The 25,047-nt window shown below is 41.8% G+C and overlaps 1 protein-coding gene across 3 annotated transcripts in view; it reads right to left on the bottom strand.

The window, feature by feature from the left end:
* The window catches only part of prkg1b (protein kinase cGMP-dependent 1b), a 150,254-nt gene that overhangs the window by 102,992 nt on the left and 22,215 nt on the right, over positions 1-25,047 (bottom strand). For all 3 annotated transcript variants that reach the window (XR_007143706.1, XM_047817439.1, XM_047817438.1), the window contains exon 2: positions 16,862-17,028. Coding sequence is in view for 2 of the 3 variants with exons in the window: in XM_047817439.1 (XP_047673395.1) it covers positions 16,862-17,028 (167 nt within the window). In the remaining variant the exon portion in view is untranslated. The remainder of the gene's footprint in view (positions 1-16,861; positions 17,029-25,047) is intronic.

Below are 25,047 nucleotides of genomic sequence, written 5' to 3'. Positions count from 1 at the left end.
ACATCACATACTGGCTCAACATCTGGAACTAATGCACAGCTGTTTCATTCCTGTCTCAAACTGCATAACATCCATACTTCTGGGCTTGTCTTGTCGTGCTGGAGAAAACGTTCACAGTCTTCTTTCTATCGAAGGCTTTGAAAAACACTCTGCATCATGAAGTGGCAGTGGGAATAAAAGCTAGTATCGTCTACAGCAGGGATCATTTCAACACGCCAGGCTTCCAGCAGAGCATGTAGCAGTTGTCCTATCATTACTCATCACGCTGAGACAATAACGTTACATCAGATGGATTCCCTTTTCTTGGCTGAGGCGTACAGCACGGCATAAACAATATCATAACAGAACTAAACAGATAATAGGATGAAAAATTACAGCGTTTGACAGCGTATTTTTTTCTAGCATCATTTCCAAAGCAGCATTTTTTTTGGTTTGGTCGTACAGTATGCCGGCAACACCGAAGGTAAGAAAACGCAGGCTCGTGGTCACGATGTTATCCGGTCAAATTATCGACCCGAGCTTCATGCGCACGACTTGTGCCATGTGATTTTTCTAAATAACCCCGGAGGACAGCCTCACTTCCTCTCGGATCCTGGGAGCCAAAGTGTGGCCGGCGATGCAGATCGTTATCTGATCGGCTAAGAAAAGCAAGCGAGAGCTGCAGCTGACCCACTGAGGCTTGTTAAAAAGCAGTGAAGAAAAGCGTAGAAAAGGACTTCTGACTTCTGGTAGAAGAGAAGAGCTCGAAGAGATATAATCATTATTTTGAGTATCAAATGGGGGGGGGGTGGCTTAGTGGTTAGCACATTCGCCTTACACCTCCAGGGTCGGGGGTTCGATTCCCGCCTCCACCTTGTGTGTGTGGAGTTTGCATGTTCTCCCCGTGCCTCGGGGGTTTCCTCCGGGTACTCCGGTTTCCTCCCCCGGTCCAAAGACATGCATGGTAGGTTGATTGGCATCTCTGGAAAATTGTCCGTAGTGTGTGAGTGTGTGTGTGTGAATGAGAGTGTGTGTGTGCCCTGTGATGGGTTGGCACTCCGTCCAGGGTGTATCCTGCCTCGATGCCCGATGATGCCTGAGTTCGGATAAGCGGTAGAGAATGAATGAATGAGTATCGAGGGTTATTAAGATATTTTAAAGTTTACCTGAAAAAAATTCTAACATTAAATATCTAAAACGAACACGAAAAATAAAAATTTTAATACTTATGCATTAACACAAACGTTACATTTAACACATACCCTTGTCCAGAACATCTTGCATCATTTTGAAACAACTGAGGGTTATTAAGGGCCTTGCTCAGGGGCCCAGCGGTGTCAGAATGGTGGACCTGGGATTTGACCTCACAACCTTCCCAACACTTTAACCACTAGACTACCACATCCCCCATACGCAATAAAATTTCTACTTTCAATTCGGTAGTTTCGTTCTATTTTTAGAAACAGAACCAACTAGAAAATAATGCTAGCAAGTACAAACAAAAACAACTATGCAAGACAGGGGGAAAAAAAACAAGAACTCATCACCAGAAGAATGTCGGAAACATTGAGGAAGCGTCAGAGCCAGAAGTCACAGCATCCTGACACCCTGCGCTGGGGCACAGTGACAGGGTTCTTATTTTGTTCCAAAAAAAAACAAAGGAAAAAAAATCAACCACTCCAGATACTGAGATAGATCCAGGCATTGCACTGCAGTTCTGCACAATACTGTGAAAAAGTATTGGCCCCTTCGGATTTCCTTTCCATCTTGTTAGCAAATGCTGTTGGACCCGGTACATTAAAAACAACAACTGCAACCCAAAGATCCCGATAATAATAACACATCTCTGTGGAGTGATTCTGACTCGCTCTTCGTTACCGAAATGTTTTGATTCACCAACAGGCTTGTGAGCAGGTTCAATTAACATCATACCCCAGCACCGTAATGGGGTTCGACATCAAAAATATCAACTTGTCCTCATGCGTATCAAACTATCAAACTATCATGTCCAATTCCAGCGTTTGGCATACACCCTTATCCAGAGGTGGACCTGGGATCGAACTCACAACCTTCCGATTGGTAGCCCAACACCTTTTATGGTTGGTTCCCACATGCCCAACATCTGCACTACCATACTACCACCACCATGCTTTACTGTTAGGATACAGTTGTTATTGTGGAATATATTGCACATCTTCCAAAAAAGTTCTACCATTGGCTCGTCTATCCAAAGAAAATCACCCCAAAAAGACCTGCAGGGTGTAAAAAATTATCAAAAGAATTTGATTAGCAGATCGTTGCCATAAATTGATAAACAGACAACCTACTTGGAGGATTTTCCTACAGAGAGCAGAATCCATAAATCAGTCACTACATGGAAATATGCACGAAGCAAACCATCTCCACACTATCATACTACCACCACCATGCTTTATTATAAGTATGATGTCATTACTGTGGAATCTGGCATAACATATGGGTCTTCCAAAAAGTTCCAATATCAGGTGGTACCCTGTTATGGGTGTCCATCACCTTGTTCCCCCGAGTCCCCTGGGATACTGTAGATTCCAGGTTCTCAGTGATCCTGATAGGATAATGCTACAGAAAATGGATGGATAGATGGATGGATGGATGGATGGATGGATGGATGGATGGATGGATGGATGGATGATTGACTCCTGACTCGGTTTCATACAACGACAGTTTATAGTAGATAACAATTTTCCTTTAATAAACGATCATTTAAACTATTGATATTTTCTTTAAAGAAACTACTGTCAGTTGCTTCATGTCGTCTGTCATATAGAAAATGGGACAGTTCTATAAAATGATCCGGTTGGTCTTCAATCGCTGTTTAATAAGTGACGCTGAGCCAGAAGGGAAAAGATAATGAGATGTGGCACGAATGTTTCACTCGGAGATGAAGCGCCGCTACGATCGGTCCATCAATCAATCATCAAACCCATCAGACGTAAGTAATAGACAACACACATCAAATGAATTTCCTTTGGAAACAATTTCATCAATTTAGCTGAAAGCTCAAAGCAAAAAAAAAAAAAGATCCTGAATTGTATTAAGCTTTAGCGCTGGTGCTGCACTGTCGGAAATAACCGGTCACGTGCTCGCATCAGGTCGGATTCGTGTCTCCATAATAAACAATCTATCACGCTCAAACGTCTCCCTGCTAACAAGGTAGCCGGATATTGCTTTGGACGTCAATCTATGATTAAGTAGGTAATTAGAGCTATTATGTGTTGACGTGACCGCCTCACGGTTACTGATTGGACATTTTCTGTGCATTTGCATGAGCTTATTGTTACGCGCTGTGCCGAACACCTGGGTGCTTCTCGGAAACTGACAATTTACCGCCGCCGCCGCCACCTCTTGTGGCTCCTAGCAGGGGATGAAAACCACACATACAGACTTTCTATAGTTCTTCACAAGGCAACATTTCAAACAAGATTTTGATTGATGTAACTGCTGGAACTGAAGCCAAGACAAAGAATATCACGACTCGTTTATTTCACAATGTCTCTGATGGGAAAATATATTTTAAACCTAAAAACCAAAGACGGAAAAAAAAACCAATCTCTGGACATGTTCCATGGATTTCTAATAATAAAATCAAAAAAAGTTTTAATCGTGTTTTCGTGACTTGGGATCCAGCCTCCGTATCAGTGAGGTCTTCCTCCCTTAACGCCTTTTTATTGACTCTTAAGCTTTAAGCAAGAGATCCACAGTGAGCCTAACAAATGAAGTGATAAATAGTGCTGGAGCAGTGAAGGAGTGGCTTCGGTCCAAGTTAAGCCGGATTTATCCTCCACTTATACTCATGCTGCATGCAAAATACTGGCCTTTTTTAACACAGCTGGAAATGTTGAGAAGTCTAAGCAGATACGAAATAAAAATAAGACTCAAAATTATATTATAATTATATGGGGGGGGGGGCACGGTGGCTTAGTGGTTAGCACGTTCGCCTCACACCTCCAGGGTTGGTGTTCGATTCCCGCCTCCATCTTGTGTGTGTGGAGTTTGCATGTTCTCCCCGTGCCTTGGGGGTTTCCTCCGGGTACTCCGGTTTCCTCCCCCGGTCCAAAGACATGCATGGTAGGTTGATTGGCATCTCTGGAAAATTGTCCGTAGTGTGTGTGTGTGTGTGTGAGTGAATGAGAGTGTGTGTGTGCCCTGTGATGGGTTGGCACTCGGTCCAGGGTGTATCCTGCCTCGATGCCCGATGACGCCTGATAGGCTCCCCGTAACCCGAGGTAGTTCGGATAAGCGGGTAGTAAATGAATGAATGAATGAATGTTGTGTAGCGAAGTTACTCGTTAATTTGGCTAACGATAAAACGTAGAATTCATAAAGTTACCTTTAACTTTTGCGGCGTGTCAGCGATCGATTATGTCAACACGTTAATAAAAGTTAAAAGACAATGCAGGTTGCCAGGTTAATGACATCAGAAATCCCCCCAGGGTTTGAAATAAACGTTTGCTATTTTTCACTATTAAAACTTACGATAGAGAGTACACCCAAATACACTCCCACAATTCACCACCCCCCCACATCACACACCACCCAAAAACCCGCCCGCCCCGCCCCGTTGCATCGTCTCTTGTTTGAATTACTTTTTTAATGAAGATTCTCTGCTATTTCACCCATATGGTACGGAGGGGATGTAATACATGATCCACATAGATAATCGTTTGCTTAGTGTCCTTGCTTAGTGAATAAATGTCAGCTTTAGACACTGAATAATGAAGATTGCAGTAAAATCCTGCATCGCAACCTTCTCGATCCAGCCATGAGATTGATTTCAATACGTTCCTCAAAGTCATTCTTAAGGGCTAACTGTAAAAAAAAATAAATATGTACAGTATGGAGACTTATGGAACACCCTTGTACTGTGTGAATCACTGTGTGAAAGGGTTTCTGATTCTGATGTGGGACAAAATGCTTGATTATCAAAATTTGTAAAAAAAAAAAAAAAAAAAAAGATTGTAGAAAATTACTTTAAATTTTGCAAAATTGTAAACAAAGGGTTCATCTTTTTACCTCCTACCAGCAAAGATGCAGATGTAACTAGAACGGTACATTTCCTGAAGAAAATGTGAATGGTGCTTGCACGTGGCAAGTTCCCCTCATCATGCTGAGTGTTTTGATATATGACATGTCTATGTTGTGCTAACTTTTTGATTTCGCTTACTTTGGGGGCGGGGCTAGACATGACGTCACGTGACGTGACCAAAACACGTGTGAGGCAGATCTCCTCATTGTGCTGAGTGTTTTGATATATGACATGTCTATGTTGTGCTAACTTTTTGATTTCGCTAACTTTGGGGGCGGGGCTAGACGTGACGTCACGTGACGTGACCAAAACACGCTTCAGGCACTTCCCCTCATTGGGCTTGGCCTGAATCTGTGGAAAATCTTAAGTAATTCTGAAAAATCACAAGCTGCTCTAAATATCATGTAGTTTCAGTGATTTTGCGTTATCTGAGATTGCGAAAACACAAAATTCCAGAGGTAATGGAGTGTGTGTGTGTGTGTGTGTGTGTGTGTGTGTGTGTGTGTGTGTGTGTGTGTGTGCTTACTTTGCATAGAATCAAGTCCCTTGTGGTGGAACAACAATATTAGAACCAGACACTGTAGAAATCCTAAACAGCCCATGGCCCTGTGCCTAGCTTCTGGTATTTATCAGCAAAGAAAGCCTTTTTTTTATTTGATTTTATTTATTTATTTATACGTTATACTTTTTTAATGCTGGCTTATTTCCCTGAAGGTAGCCCTCGGTAAAAGCACAGAATGAAATAGCCAGCCATGCTATGTGGGCTGTACAAGCATGCAACTGGTTGCTCACCAAGCTGAGACTCCGTGGAAAGGAGCTCCTGCCTTCAGCCAGGTTTTATCAACAGATTATCAACAATGAGGCAGATGCTGTGTACCCAGGAACAACGGTAGGATTAGCATTTGTAAGATTATTTTAGTAAAAGCCACCGCAATTGATATTGATATAAAGCCTTTACTGGGGGGCACGGTGGCTTAGTGGTTAGCACGTTCGCCTCACACCTCCAGGGTTGGGGGTTCGATTCCCGCCTCCGCCTTGTGTGTGTGGAGTTTGTATGTTCTCCCCGTGCCTCGGGGGTTTCCTCCGGGTACTCCGGTTTCCTCCCCCGGTCCAAAGACATGCATGGTAGGTTGATCGGCATCTCTGGAAAATTGTCCGTAGTGTGTGTGTGTGTGTGTGAGTGAATGAGAGTGTGTGTGTGCCCTGTGATAGGTTGGCATCCCATCCAGGGTGTATCCTGCCTCGATGCCCGATGAATGAATGAATAAAGCCTTTTCTTATATTGCCCAATCGTTTCCAGACACCTTTATCCAGAAAGACTTACATATTATCTCATTTTATACAAGTGAGAAATTGAGGGATAAGGGCCTTGCTCAGGGGCCCAGCAGTACTCTCCAACATGAGGTTGTAGTCCCTTATGATTCTGGGTCCTCCTTGCCAGGTGGCAGTGGTGGACCTGGGATTTTAACTCAATTTGAAACCTTCCGGTCGGTAATCCGACACCAACACCTTAGTCCAAAACCTTATCCAACACCAACACATTTACAGCCTTTGGAAGACTCTCTCATCCAGAACAATACACCTCATACACCTTAGTCACATCCGCCGATGACAAATCTTAGCAAATCCCAATCATCCTAGAAACAGACCGATTTGATCATTAAAAGGGGAGATTTAACAGAATAATGAAATAATCCAATGTGAAACATCGGTGATTTGAATATGTCTGCTGTTCCTGCTCGATATTGTGGTCAAAGTAAATAAATGATGATACCCTGACGCTTCCCTGGGTTTCATTAGCGGACGTATTGTTTAGTGTTACTTAGCGCAGAATCCAGCATCTATAATCATATGCGCGATTCTTTATGCGAGTGCTTTGTAGAACAGAAACAGTGTGTGGCGACTGTGTAATGCTTGTGGCGTGTAATTTGCATCATGGTAATTGCAGCCTGTTGCCTTTCATTTCTAGTTAGCAGCGGCAGCATCACAGGGCCGATGAACGGAGAGGAACCGGGAGAGAGGTAGGGGATGGATTTGAAACCTGTTACGGCTGATAAGGCACAGAGGACATAACAGGCAGCCATAAGAGGAAAGGGAAACGCTTGTCAAAATAATGAGTCCGGACAAATTATTCCTTTAAACATACTGTAGCAGAGTGACAGCTACTCGTTTGGTGTTTGTGTAGAAGCTGTGATTTAGTGTTTATAGTGACAGATACCTCAACAAAAAATCCGGTGCTTGTATACGGGCCTTGTATCCTGTGATTTTTAAAAATATCACATAAAAACATTAAAAAAATAAATAAAAGCAAATGTAAAAAAATAATAAAATTCAACCTAAGACACCAACATTAATAAGAGATGTTTACATGATTACATTAGCCTGAAATATTTAGGATAAGAAGTTTGGTATAAAGGAGGGGACACGGTGGCTTAGTGGTTAGCACGTTTGCCTCAAACCTCCAGGGTTGGGGTTCGATTCCCACCTCCGCCTTGTGTGTGTGGAGTTTGCATGTTCTCCCCGTGCCTCGGGGGTTTCCTCCGGGTACTCCGGTTTCCTCCCCCGGTCCAAAGACATGCATGGTAGGTTGATTGGCATCTCTGGAAAATTGTCCGTAGTGTGTGAGTGTGTGTGTGAGTGAATGAGAGTGTGTGTGTGCCCTGAGATGGGTTGGCACTCCGTCCAGGGTGTATCCTGCCTCGATGCCCGATGACGCCTGAGATAGGCACAGGCTCCCTGTGACCCAAGTAGTTCGGATAAGCGGTAGAAAATGAATGAATGAGTGAATGAATGAAGTTTGGTATAAAGAGAGGGGAGCACTGTGGAGTACATGGTGGTTAGCACATTAGCTTCAGGGGTTTCCTACAGGTACTCGGGTCTCCTCCCTCAGTCAATTTTTAGACTTGGACTGCAGGCTGATTGGCATCTCTAAATAATCTGTAGTGTGTGAACAGGTGAGTGCTGGTGCCCTGTGATGGGCTTTCACCCCGTCCATGGAACCCCTGGAGCTTGTTTAGGGTAAATGTTATAGAAAATGGATGGATGTATGGATGGATGGATAAAAGTTTGAAATAAAGGACAGACAAATGTGAAGCATTAAAATGTGTGAACAAATGAAGCTCCACTCCTGGGCCCTTGAGCAAGGCCCTCAACCCTCTCTGCTCCAGGGGCGCTGTATCATAGCTGCCCCTGCACTCTGACCCCAACCTCCTCAGTTGGGGTATGTGAAGAAAAGAATTCCACTGTGCTGTAATGTATATGTGGCGATAATAAAGGCTTCTATGCGTCCGTTATATTCTATTCGAAATACAGACTATACAAATATGTTAATGGATTCTGTTTGTTAATTAATGTGACAATGAGCTAATGCACTAGCATGCTAGCATACACGCTTGTGTGTTAGCTTGCAAAGAGCAGCAACGGCTACAATCACAAACAGCCAGAAAAATGCTAAATCGACAGTAATGCTAATGCTAATTGATTGAAACACAGTTCTATCCAGATACGTTTTGTGTCTCTCTCCAGTCCTTTCAATTCAAGTGACTCACTTCAATTTGAGTCTCAACAATTTTACTCTCCCATCATATTTGATTGTTTCACCCTCCCATGAGGATAACCTTCGGGCTCTCAAGTTTTAAAGACAGGCAAGCGTGACATCTCCAACCCCCACCCCCGGCAACACCACCCAAGTGTGTGTGTGTTTGACAGAGAGAGAGAGAGAGAGAGAGAGAGAGAGAGAGAGAGAGAGAGAGAGAGAGAGAGAGATTATGACTGGTGGTGTTTATTGTAAGTGTTTGTTACCTTTTCGGACCCATTTATCATGTGTAATGTTGCTCCCATATAAAACAGTTCAGCACAAGCCCAGACATTTTTAGGGACATGATTGAGGACAATGTCCCATCCAGAGACAAACTGTTTCTTGTTGAGCTTTTGTTCAAACTGACCATCGAAAATACCCTCGATAATGTTTGTTTTTTTCATTGCTTGTTGCGTTAAATCTTACCCAGATACAATAGTGCTATTTTCTGATTGGCTGTTGTGTAGCCTCTTTTTTTTTGATTGGCTGATAAGTGTCAGGCTCGACTAAGAACCGAGACGCGCTTGATTCCTTCCCGTTTCCATAGAGACGGCAGTGCGGACCGATACGTTTTGGGCGCTGCGGCTTATTAAATATATGATAAATAGTCACAAACTTTTTCTGTGTGAGAAATACGACGTGTGGTGGGAAATCGTGAGAAAAGACCCAAATGCGTGACACTTGACAGCCCTGTGACCTTCTGAGCTTAGATAACAGATATATTTCACTCGCTAGGAATTTCGACACTTCTGGAGCACTACATTTCTTCGATGGCCCCGTGATCGTTCAAGGCCTTGTCAGTTTACGGAACGCATTTTAATATCTACGGCTGTATTCGTCCTGACGATTATGAGTAGCCTTATCACGGTGTTTTCAGGTTTGAGCTGGAGGACTTACAGCATCCTGTGTCAATGTGCATTATTTTCGACGTTTATTTCAAACATTTGAAAGATTCTTAGATCTCACTGAAGTTTTACTCTCATACGAGTGGGAGAAAAAGCACAAGAATACGTTTTTTAGTGACTCCACAGAAAGTCGAAGACTAAAGTGAACACAAATCCGATCCCTCGCATGAAAACCCATTAGACGAGCAGCGCCGCTCTCACACGCTCTATCACTTTCTGTCTTTCTTCTCACCGGTTTTCTCAATATAACATGCAAATACTGACCATTTCATTAAAAAATCCAGCATGTCAATGAGATTTACACTGAGCTTCATTAAGTTTGGATTTCAGCCGATGCTGGATCTCACATACGTACAGTACGGCGGAGCTACAGGCTGAAGGAATCGCACTGAAATAACGCTTCTGATGCGTCTTTAATATTTCTCTTCATGCCAAATACGCTACAACCTGCAGCACCACTACCACTGATTTTATAAACGCAGGGAAATAATATTTAATGCCGCAAGATAGCCTTCTGATCTACTCGGTCGTTTAAATGTCACGCTCATTAACTATGGATGAGAGGAGGTGCAGGTGAAACCTAAAAACAAACATTTTACCAGCACTCATATTATATACATGGATCATTTATCGCAAACATTAAATAAATAAATAAACAAGCAAATAAATAAATAAATAACTATTCATTAACAATGACTTTCTTTCCTACAGTACATTCCTTCATTCGTTCTTTAATAATTGCGGATTTTGGGGGTTTAGTCCCAGGAGATTTTCCTCACCAACATCCTCAACTTTATTCATTTTATTGTAAACTCTAATATTCGTCGCCTGCCCGTTGTTTATACAAATAAAACTGAATCGAATTAACTTAGACTGAATTTTTTTTCTGTGGACCAAATGGTACCGGGCCGCCCAAGGAACATTAAATTATTTCCATTTTATTTACTGTGGTGTATTTCTCTCGGGTTTGTGCGACTTTCCATGAATGAGAGGTTACCCGGGAGCTGAGAGACGTCACCTAAAGCCGCACCGATACCGCGCATGCGCAAAATATCGTGATATCGGGCCGGGTTTAGGTGACGTCTGGAGCCGAGCGGCTGCGAGCGGCAGTGGTGTTGTAGCTTTGGTGGAGAGAGAAGGTGTGTATCGCTCTTCTCTCTGTTCACCGGTACTTTGTCATGTTTAACAGTGCTTGGTGTACGTGTATATTGTGTTTGCTCAAATTTAACCCACAAATTAGCAAAAACGAGCACGAAACAGACGTCGTTAGAAAGTTAGAAACTCTGCCGGTGTTCTGGATTAAAGTCATGGCGGAATACCCTGAGATTGTCACCACAGCACTTACATCACTATCGCCATTTCCGACATGCTATCTGTGTGAATCGGGGATTTCTGCAGTGACGGCAACCGAAACAAAACGACGGAATAAACTGGACATAAGCGACACACTTCGGGTGTCATTGTCTCCTATTACCCCAGATGGAACCGTCTCGTTGTAAAGAAACAAGCTCAGGGTTCTCATTGGTTTAGCGTTGTAGTGAGTTAAAAAGGCATTACAATTAAATACAATTAAATTAAAATTATCGATTTTAATTTAATTGTATAGCCGCCACTCCAAACCCCCAGCGGGCCGCGGTAAAATTATCAAACATTGACCAGTCCCCGGCGAAAAAAAGGTTGGGGACTTCCTCACTTTTATCCTCGTACATCTATTATCTTACTTGCGCTCTGATTTAAGAGTACCTTAATAATCTTTTCTCTGTATTGTTTACAGTGGGCTAAATTTTGCTTCATTTAGCATTTTTGCACTACATAGGAAAAACCAAAGTACAAGGATTTTATATTATTTTGTATACATGTTTAACAACATTAAATGTGAACATTTTTAACAATATTTAACAATAAACTCGAACCTCGAAACTCAACCCCACGGCATCGTCCTGATCCTGCTCATGTGAAGTGACATTAAAAGATCATTTACAGATTTAACAATCTACCCAGGGCTGTTTTACAGTTCAGCTGGCGGGTATATGGGCATTAATGAGGTTGCTATGCAACACTGTCATCCGGTAGTTTGGCAGATCATCTCCTCGAACCACGACTCGCAAATCCCTCACAGCTGTGTGTTTTCCCAAAAGGAAGCGTGTCGACTCTCACGCCTGTCTATTTACAAACTCTCACGTGGGTTATGTACTGTAGAGCTGGGCTTCATCGTTAGCAGCGCTGACGGAGGAGGAAAGAAGGCATTGTGACATAGCTCTGTTTAGACTGTAAGCCTACGTGCCGGCGGAAGCACTTCATCGTATGGACCAGAGCAACACAGCAGAATGTCATGGTTTTTTTAAATTCCCTGGTGTTCACCTGGCAGAGAAGTTCACCTCGACACCCAGCTACTTCTTACAAAATCTGAGGAAAGCCCATCTCCCTGAACTGAACTGGAAACACACACAACCCGCACACACACTCATATTCATTATACACTGATGTTTGCAGCTATACCGTACGCGGTTGAAAGGATAAAAGCTTCTTGACATGACGTGACGACATCTATCTGAAAACAATTTGTCAATTTGTCACAGTAAGGACTCTCACAGTAAGAATATATACGGCGTTTTTAGCAGGCACTGGACACTATAGGTATAGTGTGATGGGCGTTGAGCCCATGGTGTTCTGGTATGGTCTTGTTTTGGCTGATTCACTGGGAGATATTTGGCTAAAAATCTTTTCATTCATTCATTCTTCTTCTACCGCTTATCCAAACTTCTCGGGTCACGGGGAGCCTGTGCCTATCTCAGGCGTCATCGAGCATCGAGGCAGGATACACCCTGGACGGAGTGCCAACAAATCACAGGGCACACACACACTCTCATTCACTCACACACTACGGACAATTTTCCAGAGATGCCAATCAACCTACCATGCATGTCTTTGGACCGGGGGAGGAAACCGGAGTACCCGGAGGAAACCCCCGAGGCACGGGGAGAACATGCAAACTCCACACACACAAGGCGGAGGTGGGAATCGAACCCCCAACCCTGGAGGTGTGAGGCGAACGTGCTAACCACTAAGCCACCGTGTTCCAGGCTAAAAATCTGAAAACATTAATTCCTTATATGCGGCAGAAGACCAGAAACAAAGACAGACACTGAGATACAGCCCTACTGCATGCATAAACATTAATATAACCAGCAAGCACTTTTAAACCTTTAAATATTTAATAAAGGTTAGTCCTAATTGACCCTAAAGATCATTAAGTATGATTCTGCCCCCAACCGTGACATCCCACTGTTTATTCCAGTCTGGTTTCAGCTGAAATGGCAGATATGTGTTGTATCTCGCTCCCTACGGTCCGTGTGTCTTCTAATGAGCTTCCATTAATCATTTCCTCACACGTCAAAACCCAAAAAAAAAAAGATGAAAAACGCAGGACCTGAGCTGCAGTTACACTGATGTGTTTCACCCTGACGCCCTTCCTACTCCCTAATTAATTAAAATATTAGTCGATTGTGCGCCGAGCGCGAATTAACTCAGAGTGTGCCTAAATATAGCTTAATTACATATCATGTAACCCTGTCTTAGCAAAACATCCGAGAGACGACAGGGAGAGAAATAAAATTCCGCCTGTCCTATTTCCGAGTGTGGGATCTGAACAAGCTGTGCGAGTCGAAAACCCTGTTAACGCCACATGCACTGCCTGCTAGATTCTGACCCGCTGCTTGAAAGTGTCAAAGCCAGAAAGCATCAACTGAATAGAAGCCTGAAAAAGCACAGCACGACGAAAAAAGTGTGCGTCTGTCTGTGGCTACGGTGCTGCCAAAAAGCTTTCGCAAAGGTGAAACGCATCCAGGTTTATGGGGGAAAAAAAAGTGTTTGTAAGTCAGCAGGTTGTCAGCAGGTTTAAAATCTGTAAGTGCCAGGTCTGACAAAGGAAAGTAAATCCATGGCAAAACAATGGACCCTGGAATAAAGGGCTAGGAGCTTGAGAAAGGTTGTGCGATAAAGTGTACACCTCCTGCAGGGTTGTTGTTGAACGCTAGAAGAAAGGAGTCCATCAGATCTAAATCGACTCCACACCCTGACGCAGCAAGACACCGCAGCAGAATGTCATCTCCGCAGCAGAAGGACCCTCGGGTTCACGACGAGACCGGCAATTTTGGTAGATGGCATTTTAAGGTGCATCACTTTTTCATAACTGGGTGAACAAGCAACGAGGCTGCGTTCAAAGTGAAATGGCTCTGCTGGAGCCGATTTCTCTTTCATGTCTGGTTTATCACTTCAGATGACCTTAGCTGGAGAAGTACGTAGACCTCAACCTCAGTCTGGGAGGTGCTGCACAGTTGGCGTTAAAATAAGAGAATCTGTCTTGCTTAAGTGCAATCAGCAGCCCAGGACGACTCGATCACAGCTCATGACCAGACATGCGCTCTGAAATCAGCACAAGTATCTTCTCTTGGTCCACTCTGACCTCAGACAACATCACTGAATACCAATAAGTACCATAACCCATGTTTTCCATGTCCCATAGCAGAAGAGTCCACTGCAGCGGAAGTCATTCATTATAGTTGGTCAAATTAGCAGAACACCACTTCAGGATGTGCTTTAAATAAAGAATGAATAATAAGATGGTGATATGCCACGCCGTAGTGATGGCAGGTTCTCATAGCTCAGCTACATAACAACGTAATTACACTTATCGCTGTGGAATGCCTGTGAGACAATTAGTTCAAGTTGTCAGTTATGTTGAACCAACAACAAACAGTTGATTCCTGACCAGTCTTTCTTCTTTGCACTCTTTAAGATATTAAGACAAAAAAACAACAACAGAGAAACCTTGAAAACATTCATTCATTCATCTTCTACCGCTTATCCGAACTTGTCGGGTCACGGGGAGCGTCATCGGGCATCGAGGCAGGATACACCCTGGACGGAGTGCCAACACATCACAGGGCACACACACACTCTCATTCACACACACACACACTCACACACTACGGACAATTTCCCAGAGATGCCAATCAACCTACCATGCATGTCTTTGGACCGGGGGAGGAAACTGGAGTACCCGGAGGAAACACCCGAGGATCGAACCCCCAGCCCTGGAGGTGTGAGGCGAATGTGCTAACCACTAAGTCACCGTGCCCCACCCCTTGAAAACATGTTCATGTTAAATTTAGAGTTTATGTTAGAATTAATCTCCTGGTTGAACTTTTTCTCCATATAGTACAGAATAGAAGCCTTTATTTATTGTCACATCTACGTTACAGCACAGTGAAATACATTCTTCACATATCTCGACTTTGGAGGTTGGGGTCAGAGCACAGTGTCAGTCATGATACAGCACCACTGGAGCAGAGAGAGGGTTAAGGGCCTTGATCAAGAGCCCACCAGTGGCAGCTTTCTCAGTGCTGAGGCTTGAACCCTGATCCTCTGATCAACAACCCAGAGCCTTAATTAATAACTGCAGCACTGATTAGAGAGTCTGCAATTTTAAGGGCTGTCTCTCGCTCTCAAAAGGAAAATCCTACCAGCGTGCAGAAACATTTTCTCCTCATAGGATCCCACAATTTTGTGGGATGACATCTTAAATGGAGTCGTATTTTCTGAAGCTTTTCAGCTAGGAAAACTGGTAGACGAACCCAAACTCTCAACCAACTTCAGCTGCAAATGTAAGTCGATGTTTATTGTTGTTGTAGCTCTCAAACATTTACGGCATTTAGCAGACACCCTTATCCAGAGTGACTTACACTGAGCGTTAAGGGCCTTGCTCAGGGACCCAGCAGTGGCAGCTTGGTAGACCTGGGGTTCGAACCCCTGACCTTCCGATCAGTAGCCCAACACCTTAACCACTGAGCTACCACATCCCTAATTTTGAACTTCTATATGTTCTTTAAACAGTTTGAGTGGTTCATGGTTTTAAAAATGCACTATTTAATCCTGCCTGTGATCCTGCTTTAAGCTCCATGACGGTCAGCCAGAGTCTTTACCGATGTCTGAATTCTGATCCACCACCTAGAGACACCCGCTGCTTCGTAAATATCAAATAAACATCAAATGTTTTGCTAGCTAGAGTTGGGAACTGGGGAAAAAATTGGGGGAAAACTTCTGGCCAATCAGAATTGAGAAGTCAAGAACACTGTGGTGACATTCATTATAGTTTAAGTTGGAGGTATTTTACAATGTTAATTAATAAGACAGCGTTCTTTTGCTGCTTTCATGTCGCAGTCCACTTAGTGGGAACTTTACTCGAGTGAAGCACCAACGCATCTGAAAAGCTGCTTTTGTGCTTTGAAGAAGAAGAAGAACGTATCAGTTTAGCCAAGCTTTAATTAGCAGAAAAATGGATCAAGGGGCATGAACATGAAACGAATGATTCACAATGGACCTGTAATAAAAAAGGGATGAAAGGTGACAACTGATCTATTGCCCCTTTCCCACCGAGGCAGTTCAAGTGCAGGTTCGGAGCCTAATTTAGGAAAAGTGGTTCTTAAGTAGCACCAAAACGTTGCTGGTCTAGACTTAAGAACCGCTTGCGTCAGGAGCTGTGGGCGGGGCTACTGTTAGCGCATTTGATAATGTACCTTAAGTATACTAATGTTTAATACACTTTTACTTTATCGCAATATGATACATTATCAGCACACATGATAGTAGGTAGCTACATGCTAAGGCAAAATTTTTTTCTGTGTTAACGATAAAATAACGTTATGTACTTTATCGATTACAACCTCCGTTTATACAGATTACACGGAGCCGCACGTACACGTTTTATTCGCCGCATTTGGATGCCGATGTAGGTTCACAAATCCATGAGCTTTAACAGTAAAGCAAGATCCGCCATTGTTGTTGTGTTTGTGTTTGCCGCTGCTGCGCTAACGTCGCTGGGACACGTGACACGTATACAGTGACGTCACACTCGGCGCTGTGACGGCTCTCTAGCCAGTGGAAAGGCAAACCGGTTCTTAGAAGGTTCGCCAGTGGAACCAACTCTGAACCAGCACCAGCACTAGCTCTGAACCAGCACTCGGTTCTTTCCATAAAGATCCTCCAGACCCAGCATCCGTTCCTGCCGAGTGGGAGTGAAGCACGAGGCTAGAAATGTCAATAACACAAACCTTTGCTAATAATAAAACTTCTAACAAACATCACTGATTAATTATCACTAATATTGATTAGGCCTGGAGGCATTTACATACTATACCCAGCTTATAAAGGTCCTTAACCTTTGGCTGCGATCAATTCCATTTTAAGTCATTAAAAGCTTTAACGAATCAAAGCGTCCCTGCGACGAAGAATCGACTTTTTAATCTAGGTTTTAATTTGCACAAGACCGCTCACCTTCCATAACGTACACGAGCGAGCCCACGTCGCCCTCTTTAATGATGCAGCTCTCTTTGTCATATTCCACCGGATACATGCAGTCCACGATCTCCTGGATCTGCGAGAGCTCCAGGTTCTTCATGAAATCATTGTCTAGAATGGCCTCCTTGATAAGTTCCTTGGACCTGTGGATGAAAGGTAAAAAAAAACGTAATGGCTTTGGAGCTGTATAGAAAATCAAATAGAAAATCGATGAATAAGACATAAAAGCGCGTAATCAATTCGACACTCGGCAATATCTCCGAGGCAGGCAGCTTATACGGTCTCGGGTAAGCGTGGAATTTAATACTCCATTCAGATAAACAATGAGACGGTTTCACAGCACATCATAGAGTTTCTTTCTGACTCTTTCTCTCTTTTTATCTTAAAAAAAATAAAAACGAGGAGAAGAAAGCGGCTGAAATAAGGCCACGTGGACGTAGACGCTGTGAAAGCGATCTCTGTGGCGACTCATCGGCGGGTGGACAAAACTAAATTTGAAATAACAGCAGCCTCGTCCTTATTGATCGAGGGGCCGCATGGAACGTGCATCAGAACATGCGTCAGGAGCCCCTGTCATTACCACTGCTACGCCATTCAGAAATGCCCTTTTAGAAGCCACTATTTTCCATCTACGCTCTGGTTGACTTTAATTATTTTATTATGCCGATAATGCAAAAGCGAGTCGCTCTGTCTCCTTGAGATAAATCAGAACACTTTCCTTCAATTTGTGCTCCACAGCTAGGAAATGAAACATCTGCTCGGGTGAACTTGCAGCCTTCAGCAGACCAAGAGGTGGAGAGATGACTCGCCGATACATCCAAAGTACGCCGGCTTCTCGGTTTAAGCTACGCTTGACATGCTTGCTGAATAAGAATGGGTTCTATTAATAGGTCTGGGTTTCATTATTGTTTTCATAGCTCCTTCTGAGATCCTAAACTTCTGGGCTGTGGAGTTTGTAAGACCTACGGATGGGTCTCTAATCCGATCATCGAAAGAGAGAACTCCTTTCTGAGGAATAGTGTTAGCTATTAGGTGCCGATGCTTCGAAGCCGAGTCGTAATTACGAGTGGAAATATAAAACTCGACAAAATGTGATTTCATGTTTATGCTAAACTTGATATTTAAAAGTTGCTTAACTTAATTAAGAAGATTGAAGTAGAGTGAGTGTGAGTGAGTGTGATCGGTTACCGTTATAAAGCATTATATTAACCTGTTCTAAAATATCACAAGAATACTGGTGCTGATGGAACAACAGTATAACTATGGTGTGAAAAATGGAGGTGTATGACTGAGTGAGTCTGGGTTTGATTCTCAGCTCAGGTCTGAGCTCGGTGTTTGATTTTAATGAGACTGTGTTAATGTTACTCGGTCACGGGGAGCCTGTGCCTATCTCAGGCGTCTCATGCCAACCCATCACAGGGCACACACACACTCTCATTCACACACACACTCACACACTACGGACAATTTTCCAGAGATGAAAAATAAGTCCGCACTTATAAATACCCGATAATCAAGAGGAAGTAAAAAATGTTCCTTAAAGGTTCTGTAGTTGGCCAATAAAAACTTTTCCCAAAGAAATAAATCGACGTAAAACCCTTGGAGACGGACGATGCTTTAATATTAAAACGTCTCGAGCGTTCAAGGTGAAATCAGGTGAAGCATTTCCTTCTTCTGTCCCTCAACGTGAGATGTTTATTCATTCATTCATTTCCTACCGCTTATGCCGCTTATGCCGCTTATGGACCGGGGGAGGAAACCGGAGTACCCGGAGGAAACGGTAGCTCAGACTACTCAGGACTACAGGACCACCAAGCTCCACTAAGTTCCAAGTGATCCATTCATTCATCCGAACTTCTCGGGTCACGGGGAGACTGTGCCTATCTCAGGCGTCATCGGGCATCGAGGCAGGATACACCCTGGACGGAGTGCCAACCCATCACAGGGCACACACACACTCTCATTCACTCACACACACACACACTCTCATTCACTCACACACACACACACTCACACACTACGGACAATTTTCCAGAGATGCCAATCAACCTACCATGCATGTCTTTGGACCGGGGGAGGAAACCGGAGTACCCGGAGGAAACCCCCGAGGCACGGGGAGACCATGCAAACTCCACACACACAAGGCGGAGGTGGGAATCGAACCCCCAACCCTGCAGGTGTGAGGCGAACGTGCTAACCACTAAGCCACCGATTAAAAACTTTGATTAAAAACCGAAACCATCTCCAAATCAAACCTCTCTTTATTTTTCTATTCCAATGCTAAATTTTTACCTGTCATAGCCAGCAAGAGAAAAGTGTGTGTGTGTGTGTGTGTGTGTGTGTGTGTGTGTGTGTGTGTGTGTGTGTGTGTGTGTGTGTGTGTGTGTGTGTGTTGAAAGATAAAAGCTGCAGTCTGTATGAAAGTTTTAATGACTTGTCGCGTAACGCAACACCGATACAAGCCCCAGTGGGTATTAATATGAAAATCCACTCTTAATAAAGGCGACATTAGGAGCAAACAACCCTCTGCAAAATATCAGACTTCGATCTTTACTACCCAATTATGTTATCACCAAATGGAAATTTGCCCTGAATGACTCACTGTACTTAAGAGTTAATGGAGGTTTTCAGAACACGTAGCATCTTCCATCAACCCTCCAACTTCTCCACCTGACAAAGAGATCGCATTTATAAAAACTTCTACTTCCACACAGACTCGGGGTGACTCTGGATGCCAATAACAAGAACCATAAAGAGATGAAGAAGAAGGGAATTTATTCATGGAGCATTTATTCTGGATCTCAGAAGGTGGTACAGTATTTGGTTCAAAGGGCTCTGTTTTGTTCTAACATTTGAAGAGTCCCTGAAAAATAAGTCCACACTTATAAATACCCGATAATCAAGAGGAAGTAAAAAAAAATGTTCCTAAAGGTTCTGTAGTTGGCCAATAAAAAGAAAGAAATCGACGTAAAACCCTTGGAGACGGACGATGCTTTAATATTAAACCGTCTCTAGCGTTCGAGGTGAAATCAGCTGAAGCATTTCCTTCTTCTGTCCCTCAACGTGAGATGTTTATTCATTCATTCATTTTCTACCGCTTATCCGAACTTCTCGGGTCACGGGGAGCCTGTGCCTATCTCAGGCGTCATCAGGGATCGAGGCAGGATACACCCTGGACGGAGTGCCAACCCATCACAGGGCACACACACACTCTCATTCACTCACACACTCACACACTACAGACAATTTTCCAGAGATGCCAATCAACCTACCATGCATGTCTTTGGACCGGGGGAGGAAACCGGAGTACCCGGAGGAAACCCCCGAGGCACGGGGAGAACATGCAAACTCCACACACAAGGCGGAGGTGGGAATCGAACCCCCAACCCTGGAGGTGTGAGGAGAAATAAATCTGTACTTTTTTAGTATAGAAGAAGAAGAAGAAGAAGAAGAAGAAGAAGAAGAAGAAGAAGAAGAAGAAGAAAAGCAAATTATTCTAAGAATAAGTACCATCTAACTTACTGAGATCCATCTTGTGGGCTTCGTATACAGAGATATAGACCGCTCACATGCTAGCATCATAGCCTGCGCTAATACCAATTACGGTTGTGCTTAAATCCCATACAGTAGATAACAACATGAAGACAAACACAAACATTCTCTCTCTCTCTCTCTCTCTCTCTCTCTTTCTCTCTCTCTCTCTCTCTCTCTCTTTCTCTAAAATAATCCTTAGACTTCGAATCGTCTCATTTTAACACCCTACTGCGCTTTTCTTTACAGATCACACTGCCGAGATTGAACACCTTCCGTACATCACTTGCATGCACAGATTAAATGAATATTTTGTCGTTTCAGACGCATTATGTTAATTAAAGAATGATTAAATATGTAAACAAATTCAAGCGAGCTAAGACAAATCCATAAGTGACAAAAGATAAGCAAGCCAGCGACAGTGACCCAGAATGCAGCACGGCCTCACATCACCGAGAGTATAGACGCGATCGGCAAAGTGTTTAGTGTTCAGTATACACACCTGTCACTGCTCGTTTCTGCCCCCCCCCACGATGATCCCCGAGCCGTATCTGAATAGTTATTTGTTTATTTGTCTGTTTTGTCTGCACCTCGTCTCTCACCTGTGGTTCGCTTTATAATCGTCTGCCCGCCTGTGGGTAAATAAAACTACACTCAACTGCACCTGCACGTGTCTCATCTCTAATTAGATGTTTTCATGCTGCAATTAACACCGGGTTATGATCGTTCTAAACCCCGGTGTTTACCCCACGTCGAGGTGAAGCGGGGTTAAAACAGCTTTTTTTACTCGAGGCTACGAAACTCTGCCATGACGTTACGACTAAATGCTTAGCAACAGAACCTGCCATGCACGGCTTGAGCATTTCCCTACCAGAAGACCAGGGGGCGTATCATATCCTGTTTGTTTTGTGTCCTCACGTGTGTTTACCCCGTCCGATCCTTATCCCGTGTTTATCCTCCCCTGTTTATATCTTATCGTCTCGCAAGTCTTTATTTTTTCCTGTCGTCAGTTTCGGTTTTGTATTTAAGTTATCTTGTTTGTTTTCAAGCAGTGGCGGTTCTAGGATTTTTCTGTAACAGGGGCCATTAAGGGGCCACATGTTACGTTCTGGGGCCCAGTACATTCAGGGTACATTCAAGCACACAAAATAATTTATTCAGTACGGTGCAAATACATTTCAGCAGTCATTCTTTTTTTCAAACGCTCGAGCGCCGCCAATGGTTTGGGGGTGGAATTGCATCTGTGATCGTTGTGAAAAATTCTCCGGTTGCTCTTCTCGTCGACGATTGATGGAACGGGGGCAAATCAGGGGCCAATCGGATTTCAGCAGCGGCCAGGGCACCTGTGGCCCCGCCTCTAGAACGGCCCCTGTTTTCAAATAATTTCATGTGTTTGTAGTTCTGCTATTTTTAAATACATTGCCCTGTTTGTCTTTACTATCCCTGCATTTGGGTCTGTGTTTTGCCCCTGCTGGTGGCGTCTGTCTTTGTTTTCTTGGCTGTTGTGTGTCTCAGGAGGGTTAAAACACCCAAAAAGGACAAGAGCCGTTATTTAAATCCCTGTATTTATTTATATACCAGAGTTACGAAAGTACAGTCTGAAAAGTCAGATTATAAAGAGACAGGATTCAGTGTTAATCCCAGGTAAAGTCTGAGCAGTGTGAAACCTCAAACAACATAACCCAGGATTTTGTTCATCCAGAGTTAACAATCTTAGTTAAAATATTTCAAGTATTTTTAAAACAAAATGGCACCAAATTAAAGAAAGACTGGATGTAATAGTAATAAAGGTATAAATGTGGTGTGTTTCCACATCGTCACATTTACAATGTCTGCAGTGTGAACTACAAGATAAACCTAATCCACATGCTCCAGGAGTTTCTTGTGATCGTTGTGGCCAAAAAGGTTTGATTTGGCTGAAGCTTTTTTTTTTTTAAACAAATTTCATAGTTTTTTTGGCAGAACTGCAAGCAAACGATTCTGCCTTTAATCTCCTTCCAGTGAGGACACGTGGACGTACTTCTGATCGTTCTACACATGTTCGACATATGTGGGTTTGAAGACGGCTCTGGCTGAATGTGGGTCGTGATGATGTCGTAAGTCACATCTGGACCTGATGGGAGTCTGGAATCATTCTGATTTGTGTTACGTTTAGACAAAATCATGAAGTCATGAAAGGACTGATTTTATATTATCAGAGAGAGAGAGAGAGAGAGAGAGAGAGAGAGAGAGAGAGAGAGAGAGAGAGAGAGAAACAGAGAGAGAAACAGAGAGAGAAACAGAGAGGGAGAGACAGAGAAAGACAGACAGACAGAGACAGAGAGAGAGAGAGAGAGAGAGAGAGAGAGAGAGAGAGAGAGAGAGAGAGAGAGAGAAAGAGAGAGATAAATACAGAAATACAGAGAATAAAGAAATAGATATAAATAAATAAACATTATATATTATAAACATATATTATATACATATATTATAGATATTCTATATATATCCATAATAATACCATATATATATATATATATACTATTATAACTATATATATATACTACATACAAATATATACAACATACATATATATATATAATAATATATATACTATAAATATATATATCTCTATATCTATATATATATCTATCTATATACACATATCTATATATATCTACCTCTCTCTATACTCTCTACTCTACCCCTCTACTACTCTCTAGAGAGAGAGGTCCTTGACCACAAAAGGGTTAACAACACTTTGCTCTTTATTTACAGTGTTTATTGTGTTTATTGTGTTTACAGTGTTTATTGTGTTTATTGTGTTTACAGTGTTTATTGTGTTTACAGTGTTTATTGTGTTTATTGTGTTTACAGTGTTTATTGTGTTTATTGTGTTTACAGTGTTTATTGTGTTTACAGTGTTTATTGTGTTTATTGTGTTTATTGTGTTTATTGTGTTTACAGTGTTTATTGTGTTTACAGTGTTTATTGTGTTTATTGTGTTTACAGTGTTTATTGTGTTTATTGTGTTTATTGTGTTTACAGTGTTTATTGTGTTTATTGTGTTTATTGTGTTTACAGTGTTTATTGTGTTTATTGTGTTTACAGTGTTTATTGTGTTTATTGTGTTTATTGTGTTTACAGTGTTTATTGTGTTTATTGTGTTTACAGTGTTTATTGTGTTTATTGTGTTTATTGTGTTTATTGTGTTTATTGTGTTTACAGTGTTTATTGTGTTTATTGTGTTTACAGTGTTTATTGTGTTTATTGTGTTTACAGTGTTTATTGTGTTTATTGTGTTTACAGTGTTTATTGTGTTTATTGTGTTTACAGTGTTTATTGTGTTTACAGTGTTTATTGTGTTTATTGTGTTTATTGTGTTTATTGTGTTTACAGTGTTTATTGTGTTTATTGTGTTTACAGTGTTTATTGTGTTTATTGTGTTTACAGTGTTTATTGTGTTTATTGTGTTTATTGTGTTTATTGTGTTTACAGTGTTTATTGTGTTTATTGTGTTTACAGTGTTTATTGTGTTTATTGTGTTTACAGTGTTTATTGTGTTTATTGTGTTTATTGTGTTTACAGTGTTTATTGTGTTTACAGTGTTTATTGTGTTTATTGTGTTTATTGTGTTTATTGTGTTTACAGTGTTTATTGTGTTTATTGTGTTTACAGTGTTTATTGTGTTTACAGTGTTTATTGTGTTTATTGTGTTTACAGTGTTTATTGTGTTTACAGTGTTTATTGTGTTTATTGTGTTTATTGTGTTTACAGTGTTTATTGTGTTTACAGTGTTTATTGTGTTTATTGTGTTTACAGTGTTTATTGTGTTTATTGTGTTTATTGTGTTTACAGTGTTTATTGTGTTTATTGTGTTTACAGTGTTTATTGTGTTTACAGTGTTTATTGTGTTTATTGTGTTTACAGTGTTTATTGTGTTTATTGTGTTTACAGTGTTTATTGTGTTTATTGTGTTTACAGTGTTTATTGTGTTTATTGTGTTTACAGTGTTTATTGTGTTTATTGTGTTTACAGTGTTTATTGTGTTTATTGTGTTTATTGTGTTTATTGTGTTTACAGTGTTTATTGTGTTTATTGTGTTTACAGTGTTTATTGTGTTTATTGTGTTTACAGTGTTTATTGTGTTTATTGTGTTTATTGTGTTTACAGTGTTTATTGTGTATTGTGTTTATTGTGTGTTATTGTGTGTACAGTGTTTATTGTGTTTATTGTGTTTACTGTGTTTACAGTGGGTTTATTGTGTTATTGTGTTTACAGTGTTTATTGTGTTTATATTGTGTTTACAGTGATTTATGTGTTTACAGTGTATTGTGTTTATTGTGTTTACTGTGTTTACCAAGTGTATTATTGTGTTTATTGTGTTTAGTGTTTATTGTGTTTATTGTGTTTACAGTGTTTATTGTGTTTTCAGGTTGTGTGGTTTACTAAAGTGTTTATTGTGTGTATTGTGTTGTACAGTGTTTATATTGTGGTTTATTGTGGTTTACAGTGTTTATTGTGTTTTAGTGGTGGTTTACATTGTTTATTGGTTTATTGTGTTTACAGTGTTATTGGTGGTTTATTTGTTGTTTACAGTGTTTATTGTGTTTGTTTATTGTGTTTACAGTGTTTATTGTGTTTATTGTGTT

The sequence above is a fragment of the Tachysurus fulvidraco genome, chromosome 8, assembly GCF_022655615.1.
Source record: "Tachysurus fulvidraco isolate hzauxx_2018 chromosome 8, HZAU_PFXX_2.0, whole genome shotgun sequence".
Lineage (NCBI taxonomy): Eukaryota > Metazoa > Chordata > Actinopteri > Siluriformes > Bagridae > Tachysurus > Tachysurus fulvidraco.
Note: the sequence above shows the minus strand (reverse complement) of the source record. Positions and strands in the feature narration are given on the sequence as shown.